Raw genomic sequence first — 20,814 nt, forward strand, 5'->3', positions numbered from 1 at the left:
TTGCACCACCAGGAAGGTCCCTTATCTACATATTTTACCTCTCACTTTGCATGATGCCAAATCTTTACAATCTGTTTTAATCCTTGAGCTATTAAAATTTTAAAAATTTTGTTTAAAACAGTGTTGTATAGTTGGTGCTTGATAAGTATTTGTTGAAGGAAGTAAGTGAATGAATTTATCTTGTTGCCAGAAAGGGTGAAGCAGCTAATAGAAGTAGGTAATAGAGGTAGATAAAATGCAGAAAGGTGACCAAAATAGAAGAGAAAAATGAGAAAAGAGGGAATACAGAGGTAGGAATTATATATAGTGAAACCAAGAATATTCTACCAAAAATACATACTCTGTGAGGTTTCTAGCTAAGGCTATTATAACTAATGCTAGTTGTGAAGAGGGAACACTGTTCAATTACCTAAGCCAACTGCTCAAGATAAGCTCAGTTCTAACACTAAAATAAGAAAGAATTTTCTGCACTTTTGAGAACCACTACTAAAGCCTTTGGAACACCCCCCAGGAGACCAAGATGTCTTAACCCTACCTTGTCTACTTCCTTTGCAATCAGTGAAGACAATTTGTACCATAAAAAAAAAATTCTTTTTGAAGAAGATAATTGAATGTAATGAACCATGTTCTTTACTAACAATTGCACATGGATAGTGAATTCACTAAGGCTCTCTTTTTGTATGTGAGTTGTGTAAGTCACCCAGTGGCATCTCAATGTGCAGAGTTAATATTGGTGGTGAGGTTAAGGCATAGCACTTACAGGGGAGTGCTGTACAGTTAAAGACACCTTTGGGATAGATCTGATCAGACTTTACTCTGTCTTTAATACCTCGAGATCATCTTCAATATTATATCAAGACGGCTGGTTTCCTAGTAAAAACAGAGTCCAGTAGTCTTCCTTATTCCTGGAGGATCTATTCCAAGATCCCCAGTGGTTTCCTTACCTGTGAATAGTATCAACCCATTTGTTTGTATACACAAACACACAGGCATATTATTACACACACACACATATGTCTTTAACCTTTTTCTATATACATATATCTGTGAAACAATTTGACTTGTAAATCAGGCACATTAAGAGATAAACAGTAATACTAAAATAGAACAATTATAATAATATACTATAATGAAAGATGTGAACTCTCACAAAATATCTTTACATATCTTTATGTGATACTTTGAGACCTGGAGAAGTGCCTGGAGAAGTGTAACTGAAACCTCACAGAGCAAAACTTTGAATTGTAGGTGGTGGTGTGGTGGCAGCTGTATGGGCAAGTACTGTCTCTCACTTTCATCTGATAGAACCACCAACAGTGGCAGCTTAGTAAGATTCCGTTGGACCACTGAGATAGTGTAGCACTGGGCATGAAAAAACTTTTTTCCTTGATATTGGGGTTCAGTTATTGGGTTTGGTGTGTGGGTTTTTTTTTTTTTTTTGTCCCTCTGAGAAGAGTTCAGATATTTCCATTCATCTGTATAAGGAAGGGGGAAAAAGGGGCACACACAGGTGGGAGGTCTTAAAAGATAGGAGCTGAATCACAAAAGCTGCGTTTTGCTAAGAGCAAGGGGTGTTTTATAGTGTACTTTGATGAAGTTATTGGGAGTTTATTGCCTAGGGGCCATGTTGGGTTGATCCATTTACTGATAAGCCTCTCTGTCCCCACCTATGCTGATAATCTTTTTTGACTCCACCTTAGATTCCAGGAAACTTTCATTATCACCCATTTAGTTCATTCATTAACCCTACCCCCCCCCCCCCACCTTTGGTGTTTTGTCTTTATGAGAACTCCCATCCTAAATTTTTCTACTCTCAGTTTCCATCACTTGCTACTGGAATCTTTTTAGTAGGGAGCTAAAGAGTGAGCAACATCTGCCCAAACCTAGCTGTGGGTGAAATTGGTAGATAATCATGGGTTTTTACTTCATTCTCTTCATTGTGTTGGTTAGTGATTTTAATGGCTGTAAGTTCCTTTTGAAAGTAGGCAAGATTTAAAAATATTAATAATTAATAGCAGTTTAACAGAGGACCTATTTAGGGGGTAGGTCTGGAGCTTACTATTATTTCTGACCCTGTAGTTTCTGATCTAAGTTAATGCTTGCATATAGAGAAAACAGAACAAGAGAGAAGGTAAGTACATCCTATGACTTTTTATGAATAGTAGAACACAGTTACAATTTTGATGGCTTTATAAAGATAATAATAAAATTAGGGATCTTTTTATCAAAGCTTTGAATTCAATGCTAACTACTAAAGTAACTTAAGGAAAAAAGTAACAAGCTACTACTAAACAAGTTTATAAGAAGTAAAGCCTGTAGATTCAGAAGGAGTGATAGACCAGTGTGTCAGAAATAGGGGTCTGGGTAAACTTCATGTGTGATGGCTGAGCCTTAAACATAGAAATCAGAGGTAAGGAAGGAAGAAAGGAAGCATTCCAGAAAATGTGACTTGAGTGAAGATGTGAACTTTCACATATTAGACTTCTATGTTCAGAAGACACACAGCAGTAGGTTACTCAGACCAGATGAGATTGTTCAGGAGGAGAGCTAAACTAGGTAGACCAGAGAGTGGAAGTTTTTCATTGTTGCCATAAGAAATTAGATTTCATTGTACTGTCAGGTGAGGGGGGAAGACATCTGAATGAGGAAAAAAATTCTAGCAGATTAAGTTGTAACTTGCAATCATTTTCATCTTTGCTTCTATGTAGTTTTTAGGGTGGTATTGTGTCTTTACAGAGGGACCAGGAAAGAGTTGAAAATGAAACTATAGAAAATAAGTACCATGGTAATTGAAATAACATATTGGTGTAGGAATATAGCTAAGTGGAACGGAATGGGGTCAATAGAAACTAATTCATAAGTGCATATCACAAAGTGTGGCATTTTAAAAATCATAGGAAAAATATATTCAGTAATCAGGATTCTGCAAACTGATGAATACAGCCCCAAAGAAGGTAAACATTTGAACATTAGGTAATTCATGGAAAAGGAAATGATAGTCAGTAAACACAGGAAAAAGATATTGCAGCCCTTATAAATCATGTGTGAAATACAAATTAAAAGATTCCTGCCCCATCCCTAGGAAATGAATTGAAATTAGAATATCATTATGAAATTGGTGAGGTGGAGAATAAGTACCCTCATGTGTTGGTAGGAGAGCTTCTCTAATTTTATTTAAAATTCTGATTCCTACTCCTCTACTTCCTGTATTGTTTTCTCCCTTCTTGCTTATTTTTCTTCACAGTACTTGCCACCAACTGGCTTTCAACATTTTATGCTTGCTTTCTACTCCCTTTCTGGAATATAAACTCTTGGAAATAGTTCTTGGCACATGTTCCATAAATCCATGTTGAATGAATTGAATGTAATGTTTATGATTTCTGATTAAGATAGCCTCATTTAAAATGTCTGTGGAATTGTTTTTGGAGATAATCTTAGTTCTCTTTTTAAAATGAAATCTGGTTTAATTTTTCAAACATATCCTTTTGGAGAGAGAAAAGTTCCATAACTTTTGAAAAATGGTATAGAAATAGGCTTGTGAAAGCTGCCTAGATTTGCTGTCATCTACATTTACAGTACAGCAGCACTTTGCTGGCAGCTCATTGGTTGGTTTACATTGGAATTATAGACGTGTAGGAGAATAATGCCCCCATTCTTCTTCATCATGTCTAATTCTAGAAGATAGAATTTAAGGTTTCTAGACAGAAACCTTACCTTTTCCATAGTAAAATGTAGCTGCTCAGGAATGATGAGGGGCACCATCGTATCAGGTAACGTTCACTTCAGTTGTACTTTATGAGGTAAAACTAATATGTTGTCCGGTTATTAGTTTTGACAGCTGTAAAATGCATCTTTAGCCCTCAACACTCCCTTACTTGACAGTTGTCTATGTGACATTTCTACTTAACTGTGATAATTGCTATCTCAAATCTAACATGCTTAATCCAGTTTATTCATACGTTTCTTACCTTTCTCAATGGCAAGTCTATTCTGTAGGTCAGAAGTCATCCCTTATATACCCCATGCTCTGTTGGCTATATCGTCAAAATACATGTAAAATATGCCCTCTTACTGTTTCCACTGTGATTCAAACCATATCATTTTCCACCTGGATTATTGTAGTTGCAAATAAATGGTATTTCTGCTTTTGCCCAGTGCTATCTCAGTAAGGCCACCTGGGTTGTCTTTCTATATCTTTCCTAAAAATTTTCCTATGATTTCAGAGTAAAGTTTTAGAGTAAAAATCTGAAGTCCTAGCCTGGTTATATCCCCCCACCCTGTAATATCTTTGTCTACTTATCTTCTGTTGTCCTGCTAGGCTACTCCTCTCCTACAGAAGACTCCTTGTTGCTTTTCTGAGATGGAGTTTGGTTCCAAGGTTGACCTTACTCCTTCGTTCCCAAGCACTCTTACTTAGTTCATTTAACTGCATGATTCTCACCAGTTCAAATCCATACTCAAATATACCTTTTTCAGTAAAGCTTCTCTTAACCATCCTGTTCAAAATTAAGTCCCTCCAATTCAGCATTTTCTGTTCTTTCCTGTATTTTCTTTGTTGTAGGAAATAAGCCATCAAATATATTGTATTTTGCCTGTTTGTATGGTTAATTAAATATCTGTAGTGTAGAAGATGAAAAGCACAAGACAGTTGATTTTAATGCAGGTTCCTATAATGGGGAGAAATTCATTAATAAGGAATATCTCAAGAAGGAGAAAATGGAAGTTTTTTTTAGAGGGAATAAGATAATCAGCAGGAGTGGAAGTGAGGTAGTAAGGTAGTGAGGATGTTGTATTTTCCTGGTATATAGGCCTCAAACTTCAACATGGTCAACTGCCAGTAGAATTTGAAACCCTGGAGGACAAGACCTTTCTTGGTATATTGTTACATTTTCATTACCTAACATGTGTTAGGAACTCAGTGGTAAACAAATTAATTAAGAATGAATTTAAAATAGTATTAACCTTAGGCCTTCTTCCTGCTAGAGAATATGTGGTTTTTATTAGTATAGAATCACTCTTCCTACTATAGATAGCTTCATAATTTATGTCATAATCTGTGGGCTAAGCTTATATGTTTAACATGTCCAATTTGTGCTATATTCTATATTTAAACCATATGTTTGCAATACTTGTCACATTCTCTACCATGAAGTCTTACAAATAAAGTCTTAGCATGTGAAAAAACGTTCCATGTGATTTTTCATGAAGTCACTTTAAATCATTGTCTCACATTCTGGAGGCTTATAGGAGTTTTAGTTTTTAGGTGATTGATGTGATAAAATTTATGTCGTAGGATAAAATTTAAGTATAGGCAACTTGTGAAGGAAGGGTTGAAGGGAATTGAAACTGCAGGGTGAACTTTGTTAGAGGGGTATCATCATAATTCAAGTGCAAGTGGGAATTGAGGAAGTTGTGAGGTATGTGAAGGAGTGGAGTTAGATTTGTCTAGATTTTGTGATGAAGTTTTTGGTATCCTAATTTAGGATTTTTGATCTCATTTTTGGCTTTTGCTTGTAGCAAAGTTTTGGTTTTTTTTTTTTTAATGAATAGTATTCTGAGATACCAGAAACAGGAAGATCTTTCAGTTTTCAAATGCCTGAGAAAACTACAGTTCAAAAGCAATGGGAACTATGTAACTAGAGAAAAAAACTATCTTGAAGAATAAAAGGAAACCTAAGTCATAGAACAAGTCTTTGAGTTTATCATCTCCTGTTATAACTGGTTTGTTACACCTTCTAACTTTCCCATAAATTTTGCTTATTTCTAAATGAATACTACTAAAACCATTAAAATGGGAAGGGTTTATGCATTTGCTATGCTCACAATAATGGGAAAAGAGACTTTTAGGTCTTCCAGAGCTTTTAGTTGTTTTGAGGGACAGTTTAGACTTGTGACATTAAGGGTATCATCAGCTGGACATTTCTTCACCTTTCATTATTGAATGCTTAATATGTGTCAAGCACTGTGTTGTGTATTGGGAGTATGTAAGAGGCCAATAAACAATTATGTGTTGGGAATATGTAAGAGACTGATAAACAGAGTACAGCATTCTATTTTAAGTAGTAAAATGGGAAACACTAATATTTGGGGGTGGGGTCATTAGCAGAGATAGAATGGGGACAGGGGTTTGGGGTTGAGCTAAGGGGGTTTGGGAACTGATCAAATTGTGCTTAAGTCTATAATTAAGTGAAGCCAAGTCTTTTAGGGGAATTGAAAAGATTGAGGTAGCGACAATGAATGGAAAGAAAATGAGATGCTAATGATAAAATAGTAGGCATTCAAGGCCTTGGGCATTGTCCTGAAGACAGTATGAAAATCTTAACATTTTAAAGGAATGTTAATGATATTAACATTATTATTTATATATTATTATAAAATATTATTTTAAGGAATGTTAATGACATCATTTTGGAGGCCACAGCTTGTAGTGGGGAAGTCCAAATACAGTGGTAGCTTTCAGAGTTAATGTGTTTAGGGTGGGCCTCAGAAATTTATTTTATAAAAATTTTCTTTTGATTATAGTGCTTTTTCACTTTTTAAAAATTGAAGTAACATTTATAGGTTTCAGGTGCACAGAACACACACACATATATACCCAAAACACACACACACACCCTCCACCTATCTAGCTATATCACCACTATCCACATCTGTATATATTGCATGTGTGCTCATCATCAGAAGTCTGCTTATCATCCATCACCATACTGTTGACCCCCTTACCCAGTTTACCCACTCTATTTCCCTTTCTTTTCTGGTAAACACTCTTTTGTTTTTTCACCCTGAGAGTTTGGAGCTGCAGTGAGAATGTAAGCTACTGAGAGAGGAACTTGGAATGGGGTGTGCAAAGAGAAGGAAAAACTCAGTCACATAGTGAGTAAAGAAAATAGTTTTTAGGCTTCAGCTAACTTTTTAAAATATCAAATCCCTGCCTGCTTCTTTTTTCATATAGAATACTTTTTCTAATTCTTCAGCCACTTAAACCAGAAACCTGGGAGTTATACTACAGTCACTTCTCTCTATATTTTGATTATTCAGTCATTAAATATTTCTTGTCCTCTCATCTCTCCTAAGTCTCCTCTTTTCTATCCTCTCCTTCTCAATACTGGATAAATTTAGGAACTTGTCCTTTTCATGGAACATTGCACTGATTCTTTTGAGTTCACCAGGTTTAGGGAATCTTTAGTTGCTTCCTCACCTTAAAAGATTTATATCTGATTTTTTTTAACACTCCATTCATGCTAGATTTATTGCTTTTCTTAGAAATTTTCATATTTAATTTTTCTGTCTTAGTTCTTGTTCAACAATAATGCTTTCCTATTAGGGAAATACTTCTAATATTGTATCTTCTTTTTTTGGTAGCAAAGAAATTTTTTTCTTGCTTTCTCTCAATTTTTAGGTTTTAGCAAATAACTCCGTTTAAAAAATGCTGTCTGGCTCATTTAAAAAGCACCTTACCTCATTTTTTAAAGCCTCCTTTGACCAGTCTCTTTTTCTGAAAAGTTAGTTGCTCAGTCTGTTAGTCTCATATATGTTAACTCAAAAATTTTAACTTGTTATGAGACAATTTAGATATAAATAGTAACATAGTCATAGTAAGAAAGTTGTTTTTTTTTTTTGACCTTGTGAAAACTGGTTCAATGAAAAATTGGGGTTTATACAACTAATAAGGAATGTTGAAATAAAATTGTAAGATATAAAATTGGCTTATCTCCTATATTTTGGTTTCAAAGTATAACCTTAGGGGATAATCTCTTGGACAAAAAAAAAATTCACTGCAATAGTTTTTTTTTAAAAGTTTAGATTTATAAAGATACAAACTGCATGGGCCCAAAATCATTTATAAATAAAAAGTCAGATGACTTGAGGTGAACTTACTAGAAAATGCTCTAGCCTGAATTAAAAGCAAAACAGTCATCTTATTTTAGATTTTAAGTGCTAATTTTTATGCAGTTAGCCACCAGCCATCTCTTTTATATTCTGTTTTTAAAATATTAATCTAGTTTTCAGAACCATTATTGGAAGATTTGGATCTTTATTACTCCCATTTTTATTTAAACACTGGTTCCTTATTAAAGCTGTCTGTTGGATAGAGTTCTAGTAGAGCAGCCTCTGTAAACTAGATTTAATTATTTGTTCTCAATATATGTGCAATAATAGAAGCATTCATAAGATTTAAATGTATAGGACAAAGTCAGTATGTTATCATTCACTTTAATCAATTTGGCCTTGAATTTTAATTAAGTAGGAGTTTCAGATAGAAAGGGAATAACAGATCAGCTAGTATTTACTGATTTGAGTCTAGGTTATTGTCCAAGACCTCAAGTTTCTAACCAACGTTTAGTTCCCCGTTTTAATGCTGACATAGTTATTCTAATAAAAACTGTTTGGTTATATTCATACCCTTCTTAAAAATGTAAGATGTTTTATATTGCTAACACAATAAACTTAATTTTGGCTTGCCCTGTAAACTCGATTTCTTCAGCAACCCTTTTTCCACTTCTTTCTGTTCATTGAGAACACACTTTGAAGCTTGCTCGCTGTTGGTTCCCTAGACATCAGTCTCTCAATTCTTGTTTTCCTCCCCCAGTGATTGGGCTTTTCTTTTGTTTTACCTGTCCAAATCTTATGTTTTCTTTCAGATTCAGCTTTCTTCTTAATTACAAAAATAGATAGATCTAGCTCAGAAAATTTTTCTTGTCTTAAAAATTTAGCTGTATTTATTCATCTAGGTATGCAGTCATGTCCTGTATATTAAATTTGGGTGGGTGGTTTCAGTTTCACCTGAAAGGCTGTAAGCCATTTTTCATATTGGATCACCTATAGCTCTTCCTATAGAAGTTTAAAAAGTGTGTCCCACATGTCAATATGTGTTTGTATTTGTAGACTTGAAAAATGTCTGAAAATTCCAGTGACAGTGATTCATCTTGTGGTTGGACTGTCATCAATCATGAGGTATGCTGTTTAAGACTTTTTATAAGGCAGTGCATAATATTACAGTGTTGGCAGGATTCTTTGAAGGCTGGTATTTTTCCTTGCTTTAGCAGAAAGTTCCATTGTTTAGAGCGCAAACATTTTCCTACCCATATTAAACTTCACTGCTAACATGAACAAATGTCGTCTGCATTATTTTCCTCACCTTTAAGATGTTAGGCAGATATTTATTGAGGCAATATTACTGGCATTTTACCTATACTCTCATATAATTTTAAACAACCCTTAGTGGCGTACATTGTTTTTTCATTCTCATTTTGTAGTTAAGAAAACCAAAACTTAAAGAGGTCAAGTAATTTGGTCAAGATTCTGTAATTAGAAAGTTATCAGAGCCTACATTTAAACATAATAGAAAGAAACTATGGAAAAAATGTGTTCCATGTAGATTTGATATGTTACTAGCAGAACTTGACTGGAAAAGGACTAGGACCAGAACTCTATGACAATGAATTTTATTATTTGAATATGGTGTTACATAATAAGCATTAGTTTATTTTTTCACACTGTCAGTGTATGGCCACTATAGAAAAATCAGAAGATACTGTTAAATAGAATCAATAAACTAAAAATCATTTACACCTATTTTAAGTTTTATGGTTTGCTCTAATATTTCTTAAGCCTTATTTGTTTTCTTTCATTAATAACATTTTTCAGTAGTGTTTTTACAGCTACTTTGATAATTTAAGGCTTCAGCAATTTGTTAGTCTTTTAGAAAACAGTGTTAACCAAAAAGAAAGATTGTTTTTTGCATGAAAGTTTCAAAATTTGATAGCAGCTGTACTAACCAGTGGGTTTTTTTTTCTCTTTTTAATAAGTGACTTTTCTATTTTTAACCTGTTTTCTACAAAGCCTACATCAACTCCCATAGCAACAACTTCTCCTTCAAGGATATAATTAACAGCATGCCAGCAAGGCAGCTGTAGGAGTCTTTCTTATGTGCTTGTAAGGTGGGGCGCAAGACAGCAAGCTCCTGGCACTTACCCAAGTGTGTCATTAGGCTATTATGTATTAGAGATATGTTGTTATAGAGTAGATTATGTTTATAGTTTTATTCCTCTTCTCTCCACGTTTATTTATCAAGTTCTACTCTTTCTTATTTTAATGTACTTTGCATACGTTTCCTTTCTCTTTCGTATTCCAACATTCTGATTTAGGCCTGAATTGGTTTCCTTTACAACTCCAGTCCTGCCCCTTACCTTGCCTCCCTTTTTCTGACTCTCTAGGAAACCCCTGAGTCTTTATTTAGACTTATCTTTAGGTCTCAGTTAAAACCCCACTGTTTTGGCCCTCTCTGGTGGCACAGCGGGTTAAAGCACAACACTGAGAAACTAAAGCCACTGCAGCATGAGTTCGATCCCCGCCTGCCCCGGAGGTGACCACATGGCGTGGCAGACCTCTCCTGACCCGCCCGCTGCTCCCCTCAGCAGTGTACTTCCTCCATCTACTGTTCTGCGCCCCACCCGCCCTGATGAAACCTCTCGCTGTCCCTGAGCTTCTGGACTGTACCCCAGTTCTGTATGCACAAATAAATCTTTAAAAAAAAAACCCACTGTTTTAATAAATTCTGCTAATTTTTGCTGTTCTGAGTTATATGAGAACTGAGATCTTTCTATTTATGGATCAGTACACAATAGGAAAAATAGCGGGAGGGGGCTGATGGGAGGTGTATTATTTATTGATTAACTTTATTTTGCTAGTTAAGATATAGGAGGAAAAGCCTTAAAATCTAATTTTATTAAGAAAAGATTGACATCAAGGTAAGAAGGACAACCTTGGAAGAATAAAAAGTACAGTGTCTTAATAAAAGAAAGTTTATTAATCATTTTCGTCCTTACTCTTAAACATTTTTAGCTGTACATTGCTGTAAGAAGAAAAAAATTTTTTAATGTGACTTTCTCTGAATAGTCTGTAATTTTGAGGATTTTTTTTTTAATTTTGAGGATATTTTAATAGTGCACAAGTACCTAGCAAAGTGAGTGACCTAAGGAGTTCTATAAATTATGAGTATAAGTAAGTTAATAGAAATACATATGTATAGAAAACTTAGAAACTCAAATTTATTGCTTGGACTTACAGAGTAATTTAGAACATTCAACTCTTGGACTTAAGAGTCTAAACCCTGGACTTTGTTCTACTGTTTCCCTACATAGGTGTTTGTGAACTAAATTAAACAAAAGATAGGTCAAATATGGTTTCCTTGGTATATGGCAGTATCTGGAACATTTGATAATGAAAGCATCTACTTGAGCCAAACCTGGCTTTAAGCGGCTGATAGGCAAATAACTGAATATTGCTTTTTCCCTAGGGGTCTGATATAGAGATGGTGAATTCTGAACAAGGTACAGCCAGTGACGTCTGTGAGCTTACCCCAGGATGTTCAACTTTAGAGCAAGGAGAACTACAAGTACTACAGCTAGAGCAGGGAGGTAAGATGTTTTAAAAATGTGATTTCCTTACTTTTTTAATAGGATGTATGAGTGCCATTATGAATCTTGCCTTCATTAGATCGGTGCACCTGGAGGAGCCCATGGTACCAACTGGCCCAAGAGTTTATTTGCAACTTTAGCTACCTGAGCCTCCAGATAGCTTTTTGACACTATATGTGAAACTAGTAACCAAATATTATTAATCTTGATTAAATCTAGGGACAAACACAGTTATTAATTTGTCACAGGGATTTATTATAAACACTTCCAGTGGGATTTGATGCCGACATAACTATATAGAGAAATATGACACCCAAATAATTAATAGTATACTCTTATCTTCAAATTTAAATTACTTCTTAACCAAGAACTATTACATAAAATATGGAATTATATTTACTCGAGAGAATGAAGAGGCTATATCAAAGCTAGAAATGTAATAGATAAAATTTGTTAATCTTTGTTTTCAAGCTATGTTAATTATTCTCATTTGAACAGCACTTCTCTTCTTTCATGGGTCAGAGATCTCTTGAAAATATAAAAGCTATGGATGGACTATCCTAAGAAATTCATATTTCACATATATATATATATATAAATTATACTTCCTAGGAACTTTGACTTGCCCCCAAGTTGACCTGTTGAGTCTTATCTCCAAAATAATGTTCTCTCTGGGGGCTAAATAACAAACAAAAATGGTGTTCTTCCCTTCCCCCAATAACTCCTCCTGTTATTTTGGAGGAGTTAAGTTTCATAAGAAAACTCAATATATATGATAGAGAAAAATTGATGAGCAAGAAACTTTTAATTTTTTACAAAAATATAAAAATATTTCAACAGAAGATAATTAAAATTTAACTATAATTTTTACAGGGCAAAGTTTTATAAAGTAAATAAAATTTGTTTTTTTTTATCATTAAAAAATTTTTATACATTGTTGTATATTGCCCGTAAAATTCCCACCACAAGTTCATTCGTGAGCCATCACCATGGTCGCTTCTGCTCTTCTCTCCCCTGTTTTGATCCCTTTGCCTCCCCCACTCTCACAGATTACCTGCTAATTTTTTTTATTACAATTGTTACTCTTTTCCTGACCACTTATTTGGTTCTCCTATATTCTTTCTATAAGTGAAACCATCCAATATTTTTCTTAGCAAGAAATGTTTTAAATTGTCTATCACTTTTTTCCCTGACGATAACCTGCTGTATTGTATTCATTTGGTTTTTTTTTGCATATGGTTTTTACATAAATATATTCATTGTAAATCTTTTAATATTTTTAATTTCTCTTAACATAGCCACTTTTATTAACAGCAATATAGTTTAAATTCTTATTTGCACATTATTTTCCTTTGAGGAATTTTTTTTAAAGCATTGTTTACCAGAGTTCATTTGATTTTTTTTTTTAAAGATTTATTTATGCATATAGAACAGGGGTAAAGGCATAGGTGCAGGGGTGATGAGAGGATTCACCAGATTGAGGAAGTACATTGCTGAGGGGAGCAGCGGGCGGGACAGATCCTGGCCATGTGGGTCACCTCGGGGCAGGATCGTAGTGCCCAGCCAGCTTTGCAGTGCTGGCTGTAACTCATTGCCCACCATGGAGGACCATCTTTGAGGAATTTTTTATAAAATATTACCTACTATAGTGACATTACTTAGTTTTTCTGCATCCTTGTTTTTTATTGTAAGGAATTTATAACATGAATCCACAGTTTTGATCATTGTGTTACCAGGCATAGACAATCATCTTTTAGGACTTGTGAGTAAATTTTGAGAAATTCAGGAAATGTGCTGTCACTTGTCTAAGAAATGACTTTACTTATTGATAGGTTTTTAGAAACACCTTGGATAAAGTGTTCTGGTATTATACGGTAGGGATTATGTTTGCATTGAAATTGTATTTTATGTGTCCAGATTATATTATGTGTAGACTACTTAAAGTTAGTAAAGCATAATTGATTTGGTCTTTGCTTGATATTAGAGAGCAGCCAAAGTAGCACAGTATTAATGGGAGAGACTGCTTATCCATCGTTGGAGCAAATGAAGTCAGCTCTTGAGGTAAACTTGTGTTTTACTCTGTGGATATATGATATCCTTGGATAAATAGATATCCTTGGTTAAATGGTATTCCTTCTAGATCACAGCTTCCATTCCTAGTTGTGCATTCTATAATTATTTGAATTTTGAATAACTTGTATTGAAAATTTCAAGATCTCACAGATTGATCAGCTTTAAGATTAAAGTTAGCTTCTACTTAAACTCTTGACTGATTGAGATGGCTTAATTTAGAAAAGTAGTGTCTTGATAATGTGTTAAAGACTTATTCATATAACCTCTAATACACTTTATTTTGTAGATAGGCTACATTCTTGAATTACATTGAGAAATTAAGCTCTTAAGGTTTATGTAAAATAGGAATTGTTAAACTAGTGACCTCTAGTTTTTAACTTGACTTGTAGATAAAAAGAGATAGCAAGAAGATCTTTACATGTCATAGCAGTTGAAATTTACTACATACATAATTAGAAAAAATTAATCTACCTTTGATGAGCTTCCTGCCAAATAAACCCATGGAGCTAGTATGGCGTAAATCCCACCTTTCTATGGTTATTAGGTGGTTGTGATTGATTCTGAGCCCATTAAAACAAGTAGGCAGCAGTTTGATGTAATTCTGAGAGAGTTGCCAAGGGCTATTTGATGATGTTTTAAAGGTAACATGAACTTACTATTTTTTTAAAGATTCATTTTTATTTATTTATGCATTCAAAAACTGGAGTGTAGGCCAGAGGTGTGGAGGGTGAGAGGGTTCACCAGAGACAGCGTGGGGAGCAGAGCGAGCAGGTGTTATCTACTGAAATATATTGCTGAAGGTAGCAGCAGGCAAGATAGGAGAGGTCTGCTGCTCCATGGGGCCTAGGAAATACCTCATGCAGCAGTGGTTGACAATAGCTTGATAGCTGGACTTTAACTAAACCCTGTACCACCAGGGAGGCCCATGTGAGCTTACTATCAAATAATCCTTCCTATTGGACAGGACTCATAACTTTTATTTCATGCCCAAATTACCATACTGCTTAAATTCTGTTATATACTTTGAACTGTTTAGAAAATATAAGATTCTTAAATAATTGTTGAATTTACTGCCTCTAAACTTCTAATTCCTCAGGGAGAAGAAGAGATGTTCCCTGAAGACAATGTCTATTTTGGAACTGTCAGTGATGATTCTGATATTGTTACCCTTGAGCCACCTAAGTTAGAAGAAATTGGAAGTCAAGAAGAAGCTATAATTGTTAAAGAAGCACAGAATCCAGAAGACTTTAACATGGGCTCTTCCTCTAGCAGCCAGTATACATTCTGTCAGCCAGAAGCTGGTAAGAACTTCAGAAAAAGTACATTGACAGATACTTAAGGATTCCTGTGGCCACATAATATGTAATGGCTTATTTTCTAAATAAATCTCAAATTTTGAATATATTTGAGTAACATGCAAGAAAAATTTTTAAATAGAATCTGTTCTATCTTGTATTTCCTAGACTTTGGGATCTAGAGAACAACAATCCTTTGCTAAAGCCATAAGTACTATATCTTATATTTAAGTGAAAAAAATATAGTTTCCAAGGAAATTTGTTATTTCATACATATGCAAATATATTTGGTATTTAGAAAATTTTAAAGCTGGGAGATTGACTCATTACACCAAAAAGTAGAAATATTAAGATTTTTATTTATAATGATACACATAGTATATCCATAGTTTGTAGACAAGAACTTAAAGTGCCTCAAATACTTTAATACTTTATTTGGCATTCTTTGCTTTTAGAGGGAAATTTCAACTTGAACTGATTGGTATCCATAAAATGTTTATTTACAGAACTAAGATAATTGATTTTAAAATCTCTTATGGTCATCCCATTTTATTTAAATTTAAGATGTGTGCTTTATTTGGTAGTCATTTGTCTTTCTTTGACTCTTTTTTCCCCTTTTAAGAGGAATATTTGTGGGACAGATGGGTGGTCATATTGAGGCTAGAGTATTTTCAGAAAAGGACCAAGTAGTCATTTAAGAAATAAGGGCCCTCCCTGGTGGCATAGCGGGTTAAAGCACTGCACTAAGAAGCTTAAGCCACTTCCGCATGAGTTCAATCCCCGCCTGCCCCGGAGGTGCCCACATGACGTGGCAGACCTCTCCTGACCCACCTGCAGCTCCCCTCAGTGGTGTACTTCGTAGATCTGCCTGTTCTGCTCCCCATTCTGTCCCTGGTGAATCCTCTCACCCTCTGCATCTCTGCCCTGTACCCCAGTTCTGTATGAATAAATAAATAAAATCTTTAAAAAAAAAAAAAGAAATTAGTGATATACACTATTCATTTTCTTCAGGACCTGGGACACTTTAGAGCACATTATTCCAATTTATAATTTATATCTCCTTTCTGAATTGAGATTTTCTGGGGAATAGGTGTTAAAGTTTATTACATACATAACCCACAATTAAGAAGAATTTTTTATTAGGTATACTTTTATCCATTACATTCTCTCCTCCACCCCTAAATGGAATTATTCCAATAAAGATAATTTCAAAAAATTACTTAAAAGTAACATTTGGGGGCCCTCCTTGGTGGTGTAGCAGGTTAAAGCACAGCACTGAGAAGCTAAAGCCACTTCCGCATGAGTTCGATCCCAGTGGCAGACCTTTCCTGACCCTTCTGCTGCTCACCTCAGCAGTGTACCTTGTCAGTCAGCCTGTTCTGCTCCCCACTCTGTCTCTGGTGAATCTTCTCACTGCACCTGCATCTCTGGACTGTACCCCTAGTTCTGTTTGCACAAATAAAATAAATCTTTTTTTTTTTTAAGATTTATTTGTGCATACAGAACTGGGGTACAGGCCAGAGGCTCAGGGGTGGCGAGAGGCTTCACCAAAGACAGACTGAGGAGCAGAACAGGCAGATCAATGAAGTACACTGCTGAGGGGAGCAGCGGGCGGGTCAGGAGAGGTCTGCCATGCCATGTGGTCACCTCCAGGGCAGGTGGGAATCGAACTCATGCGGAAGTGGCTTTAGCTTCTTAATGCTGTGCTTTAACCCGCTGCGCCACCAGCGAGGGCCCAAATAAAATAAATCTTTAAAAAAAAAAATACAAACATTTGGATCTATATTGAGTGTATCGTATATAAATTAATTACCTGGTTTTTTGTTCTCTTTCCATTACTCTACATTTTCTTTGGTCTGTTAATTCTTGCTATCTATAGTTACTTTGTTTTTCCCTTTTTCTTTCCATCATTATTAGATTTCAACTTTAGTTTTTCTTCTAAATCAGATTCTTGTGACATTTCTTTGTTGATTTAAGAACCTTCCCTACTTCCTCCATATGATCGTCTCATCCTCCAAGAAAGCAAAGTTGGTAGTTGAAGTTTGTATTTGTATATATATCTTTTTAAAAGGGCATGATTATTACATTTTGATAGAGTATGGATAAAATGTTAAGTGATACTTTTAAAAAGTACTTCCAGTTCTCTTTTGACTTTTTTTCCTCTTTACTAAAGCTTCATACATCTTTTTTCCCCCGTTTATTTATAAAAGAAAGGTGGTGGGAGAAGCTGTGGAAGATTCCTGAATGCATAAGGGGATGGGATGGTCAGCTGAAACACCATGTTCCTAGCCAACTCGCTTTCCAAGGTGGTGTGACTAAATCTGGTCAGCCTTTTTTTAGAGCTGAGTGTGCCTCGTCACATTTACTATTTACTAAATGCTTTTAAAAATATCTATTGTTGTCTGCAGTACTCTAAACAGGTGTTCAAAATTGATTCTGTAATAAAGCTGGTTAAGCTTATTGCATGCCTTTGCATTGCTTGCATCTTTGACTGTGGGCCAAATTAAGGTTTAAAAGAAGTTTAAAAATCAAAATATTTCAGCTATCACGTATGGGTTAAAAAAGATGGAAGCCTTAGATAAGGGACATTGAATTTTTAATATGGGTTTGGCTGATTTGTTTAGATTATACAAAGAAGACAGTATATCAATGTAGAATTAAAAAATTTTTAGAGGCATTTTGATAAATGGTTTTACATTTTACCCATCTTAATGTTATCAGAAAATATGAGTTAAATATTCCAGTCATGATCATAAATGCTTTTGTATTATGTAATGTTTTGCATAAGTTTTCCTTTCTTTTTCTTTGTCCAAGAAATGTAACCTCACAGATGAGGCGATGGCATCTTGGGAAAACTAGTATCAAGAGTAACCAGATAAACAGTATGAGCATAAGCGTCATGATCAAAAGATCACTCTCAGCGACATCATTTTACTAAATATTAATGCATATTCATTATTAATTTACTCAGTAGTACCTTCTCTGTGTTGTGTGAAGGTTAACTGAATCCTTTGTGATCCATTCTATAAAAAGTATTGCCTAACCCGTTTTCTTGTGGCATGATTATCTGGTTTTCTGAAGAATTGATTTGCCTTTTTGAAGCATGAATGTTACTTGTTTTGGTGCTCTCTATCAAATTCAAGTTCATGTTTTGTCCTTAATTAGAGTGCTGACCCCCTCACACCTTTTCTAGCTTGACTGTGGAAATTATTACCTAATATGTGTCAAAATATTGTTTATTGACAAATGGAATAGCGTTATGAAAGTATGTATTTGAAAAAGCTGAGGGTGATTTTTTTTCCAGTGGCAATGTTTCTAGGACTTGAGATTTCTTGTGATGTTCTCTCCCAGATCTCCCCTCCCCCATTTTGTTGTACTTTGCTATTCTTGTTGTGAAGAAGTACCAGACTAGTCCTTAATATTGAAGATAGCTATTGTGTCACTTCCTCATGCTGACATATTTACTAGAGGGTAAAATAAACAACCTTCTAGTAAGAGTGGCAGTCGAAGGGAAGGACTCATCTGACTTCTGGAAACCTGTGTGAGACTATAGTGCCCTGAACATTGATCAGGGAATCATAGGCTAGGAATGAAACTAGGAGATCTTGGTCATAGATACAACAAGAAAAGTTTTGGTAGTTACTGTAGTTAGGAAGTCTTAGGAGTTGCTTGTGTGTTTCTCTGTGTTCCTTAAACAGTTTAGCATAAATTACTTAGGGCTCTAATCACAAAATACTTAAATAGGCTATGAGAATGATTGTTTTAATAGTTCAAAATACAAAGAAGTTTTTACATAAAAACCCGCTAGACCCTTAAAGGCACAGAATGTATTAACAGAGTCTTTTATGTACAGTTGAAAGAAATCTTTTATTTTGGCTTTGATAAACTTAAAAAATTGAGTTTTTGTTTGGACTCTTTTGTATAAAATGGCATGTCAAGATGCCATTAATTATTCTAAATCATACTGGGAAAGCTCTTGCCTAATAAAATTTTTAATATTTATTAACTTTTTTCTTTTTAAAATAGTATTTGCATCTCAGCCCAGCGATGATGAATCAAGTAGTGATGAAACCAGTCATCAGCCCAGTCCTGCCTTTAGACGGCGCCGTGCTAAGAAGAAGACGGCCTCTAGTTCAGAATCTGAAGACCGGTCAGTTGAACAAGAAATAGAACCATCCAGAGAGATGTATAAACGCCCACTTGGTAGTGGTCTCAATAAATGTGTTATACTTGCTTTGGTAATTGCAATCAGCATGGGATTTGGACATTTTTATGGTAAGTTTTTGAAAAATTTGTGTATATCTAAATTGATGGTATAGTGTAGCAGCACTTAACCAAGTGAGGAATTCTGGGAACTGTTTTCACTGTCATCTGTAATTTAAATATGTGATCTTGGAAAACTTACAACATGAACTTCAGTTTTCACTTCAAAAAATGAAATAGGGTTGTCTGTTTTTTAACAGACACAAAGCTGTTTTTTTAATTAGGCAATAGTTAAAGAAAATACTAGGATTATTGGCATGTATATTTTGTTTTAAAAACATTTTGATGATTAAAAATTGGAATATTGGAGTTAAGGTTAGGAGAGTGGGATGCTGTCTTATTGTAAAATATCATTGAAACTGGATAGGAGTTTGCTTTTATAGAGTGAACCTAACAGCAGTATTTTAAGAAGGTAGGTGGTATGGGGAAAAGTAGAATAGTTGGCTAAGAAATTTTGTAATCCAGGTAATAAGTGATCAGGGTCGTGACAATTATAGAGAAGTTTGGTGAATAAGGGACAATGAAATAATGATGGAAAACAGAACTTTGAACCCGTATGCCTGAGATAGTGGTGGTTTATTTTTTTAAGTCTAAAGTTTACTGTTTTACTTTTGGAGTTGGGGTTTTTGTTAGGCAAGAGATTTTCTCGATGATGAAGATGGTGAGTAGAATTTGTATTTTACAGTTTTATTCTACAGTGACTTAGGACAGATGTTGAAGCTTGGATTTCCGCCCCCCCCACACACAGAGATAACGGTTCAGCAGGCAGCTATATGTATTGCTTAGAAGCTCTGGCGAGACTGAGCCTTGATCCACAGAAGAGACTTTGTCACTTCTTAACAGCAATGATAGCAAAAACTGGAAGTGGTTTAATGCGATAGAGTCATATTTGTAGACATTACCAGACAGACCAAAGATTTTTTTCTTGGGTGATAATACTTTATAGTTAGGCAGTTAAGACAGAGGGGGAAAAAATACCCAGTGAGATTACAAATGGCCATATTGAGTCAGTCATCAAACATATGTGTAATAATCAGTGAATTCAGATGGGAACACCTTTTTTAATATAAGTTATTTTATGGTAGGCAAAATAGTTCACCCTATTGGTATTTTGAAAGAAAATGAAAAGGTTTTCTTGTATTTATTTTGGGAACTACAGATTAATTTATTTCCACATTTTAAAAAATCTGAATATTTTGAGTAATACTCAAATTTTCCATACTTTTATAAACCAAACTTTAGCGAGAGAAAGTAAATCCTAACAATATCATAGCTGTTAACTGATAACAATTCTGTAATTTGGCAAAAGTTCCTCTTCAGTGTTTTTCAAGATACCAAACAAGGGCTATACCTCGTGGCACAAAAGGTTAGAGTGTAGCACTGTGGAGGTTTCTATAGCCACCACTGCATGAATTCAGTCCCCCACCAGGGGGCTGACCCATTTGGCATGGCAGACCACTCCTGACATGCTCGCTACTTCCTTCAGCAATGTGTTTCTGTCGATCTGCCTGTTCTGCTCTCCACTCTGTCTCTGGTGAATTTTCTCACCTCCTACACCTCAGGCCCGTACCCCAGTTCTTGTATGTATAAATAAATACAATTTAAAAAAGGATACCAAACAAATTAAAAATTATCTTAAGAATACGAGAATAGTAAGCTATCATTGCATCTTTTCTGAATTCTGTGATGTCTTTTATAATGGTATGGCATTTAAGAGATGTATTATTAAGATTGTTAAGTGTGTTTTGCTTTATTTTTGATTT

The 20,814-nt window shown here is 34.9% G+C and overlaps 1 protein-coding gene across 3 annotated transcripts in view; it reads left to right on the top strand.

Annotated features, from left to right (window-relative positions):
• CCPG1 (cell cycle progression 1) overlaps positions 1-20,814 on the top strand; it is a 37,748-nt gene that overhangs the window by 8,810 nt on the left and 8,124 nt on the right. For 2 of the 3 annotated variants that reach the window (XM_012728628.1, XM_004687769.2), the window contains exons 2-6: positions 8,887-8,955; positions 11,300-11,420; positions 13,405-13,481; positions 14,590-14,794; positions 18,815-19,063. In XM_012728628.1, the coding sequence (XP_012584082.1) occupies positions 8,896-8,955; positions 11,300-11,420; positions 13,405-13,481; positions 14,590-14,794; positions 18,815-19,063 (712 nt within the window). In that variant the 5' untranslated portion in view covers positions 8,887-8,895. The remainder of the gene's footprint in view (positions 1-8,886; positions 8,956-11,299; positions 11,421-13,404; positions 13,482-14,589; positions 14,795-18,814; positions 19,064-20,814) is intronic. The other variant, XM_012728626.1, reaches the window with a different exon arrangement.

Source organism: Condylura cristata, unplaced genomic scaffold, assembly GCF_000260355.1.
Source record: "Condylura cristata isolate star-nosed mole 26May11 unplaced genomic scaffold, ConCri1.0 scaffold00023, whole genome shotgun sequence".
In the NCBI taxonomy this organism is placed as follows: Eukaryota; Metazoa; Chordata; class Mammalia; order Eulipotyphla; family Talpidae; genus Condylura; species Condylura cristata.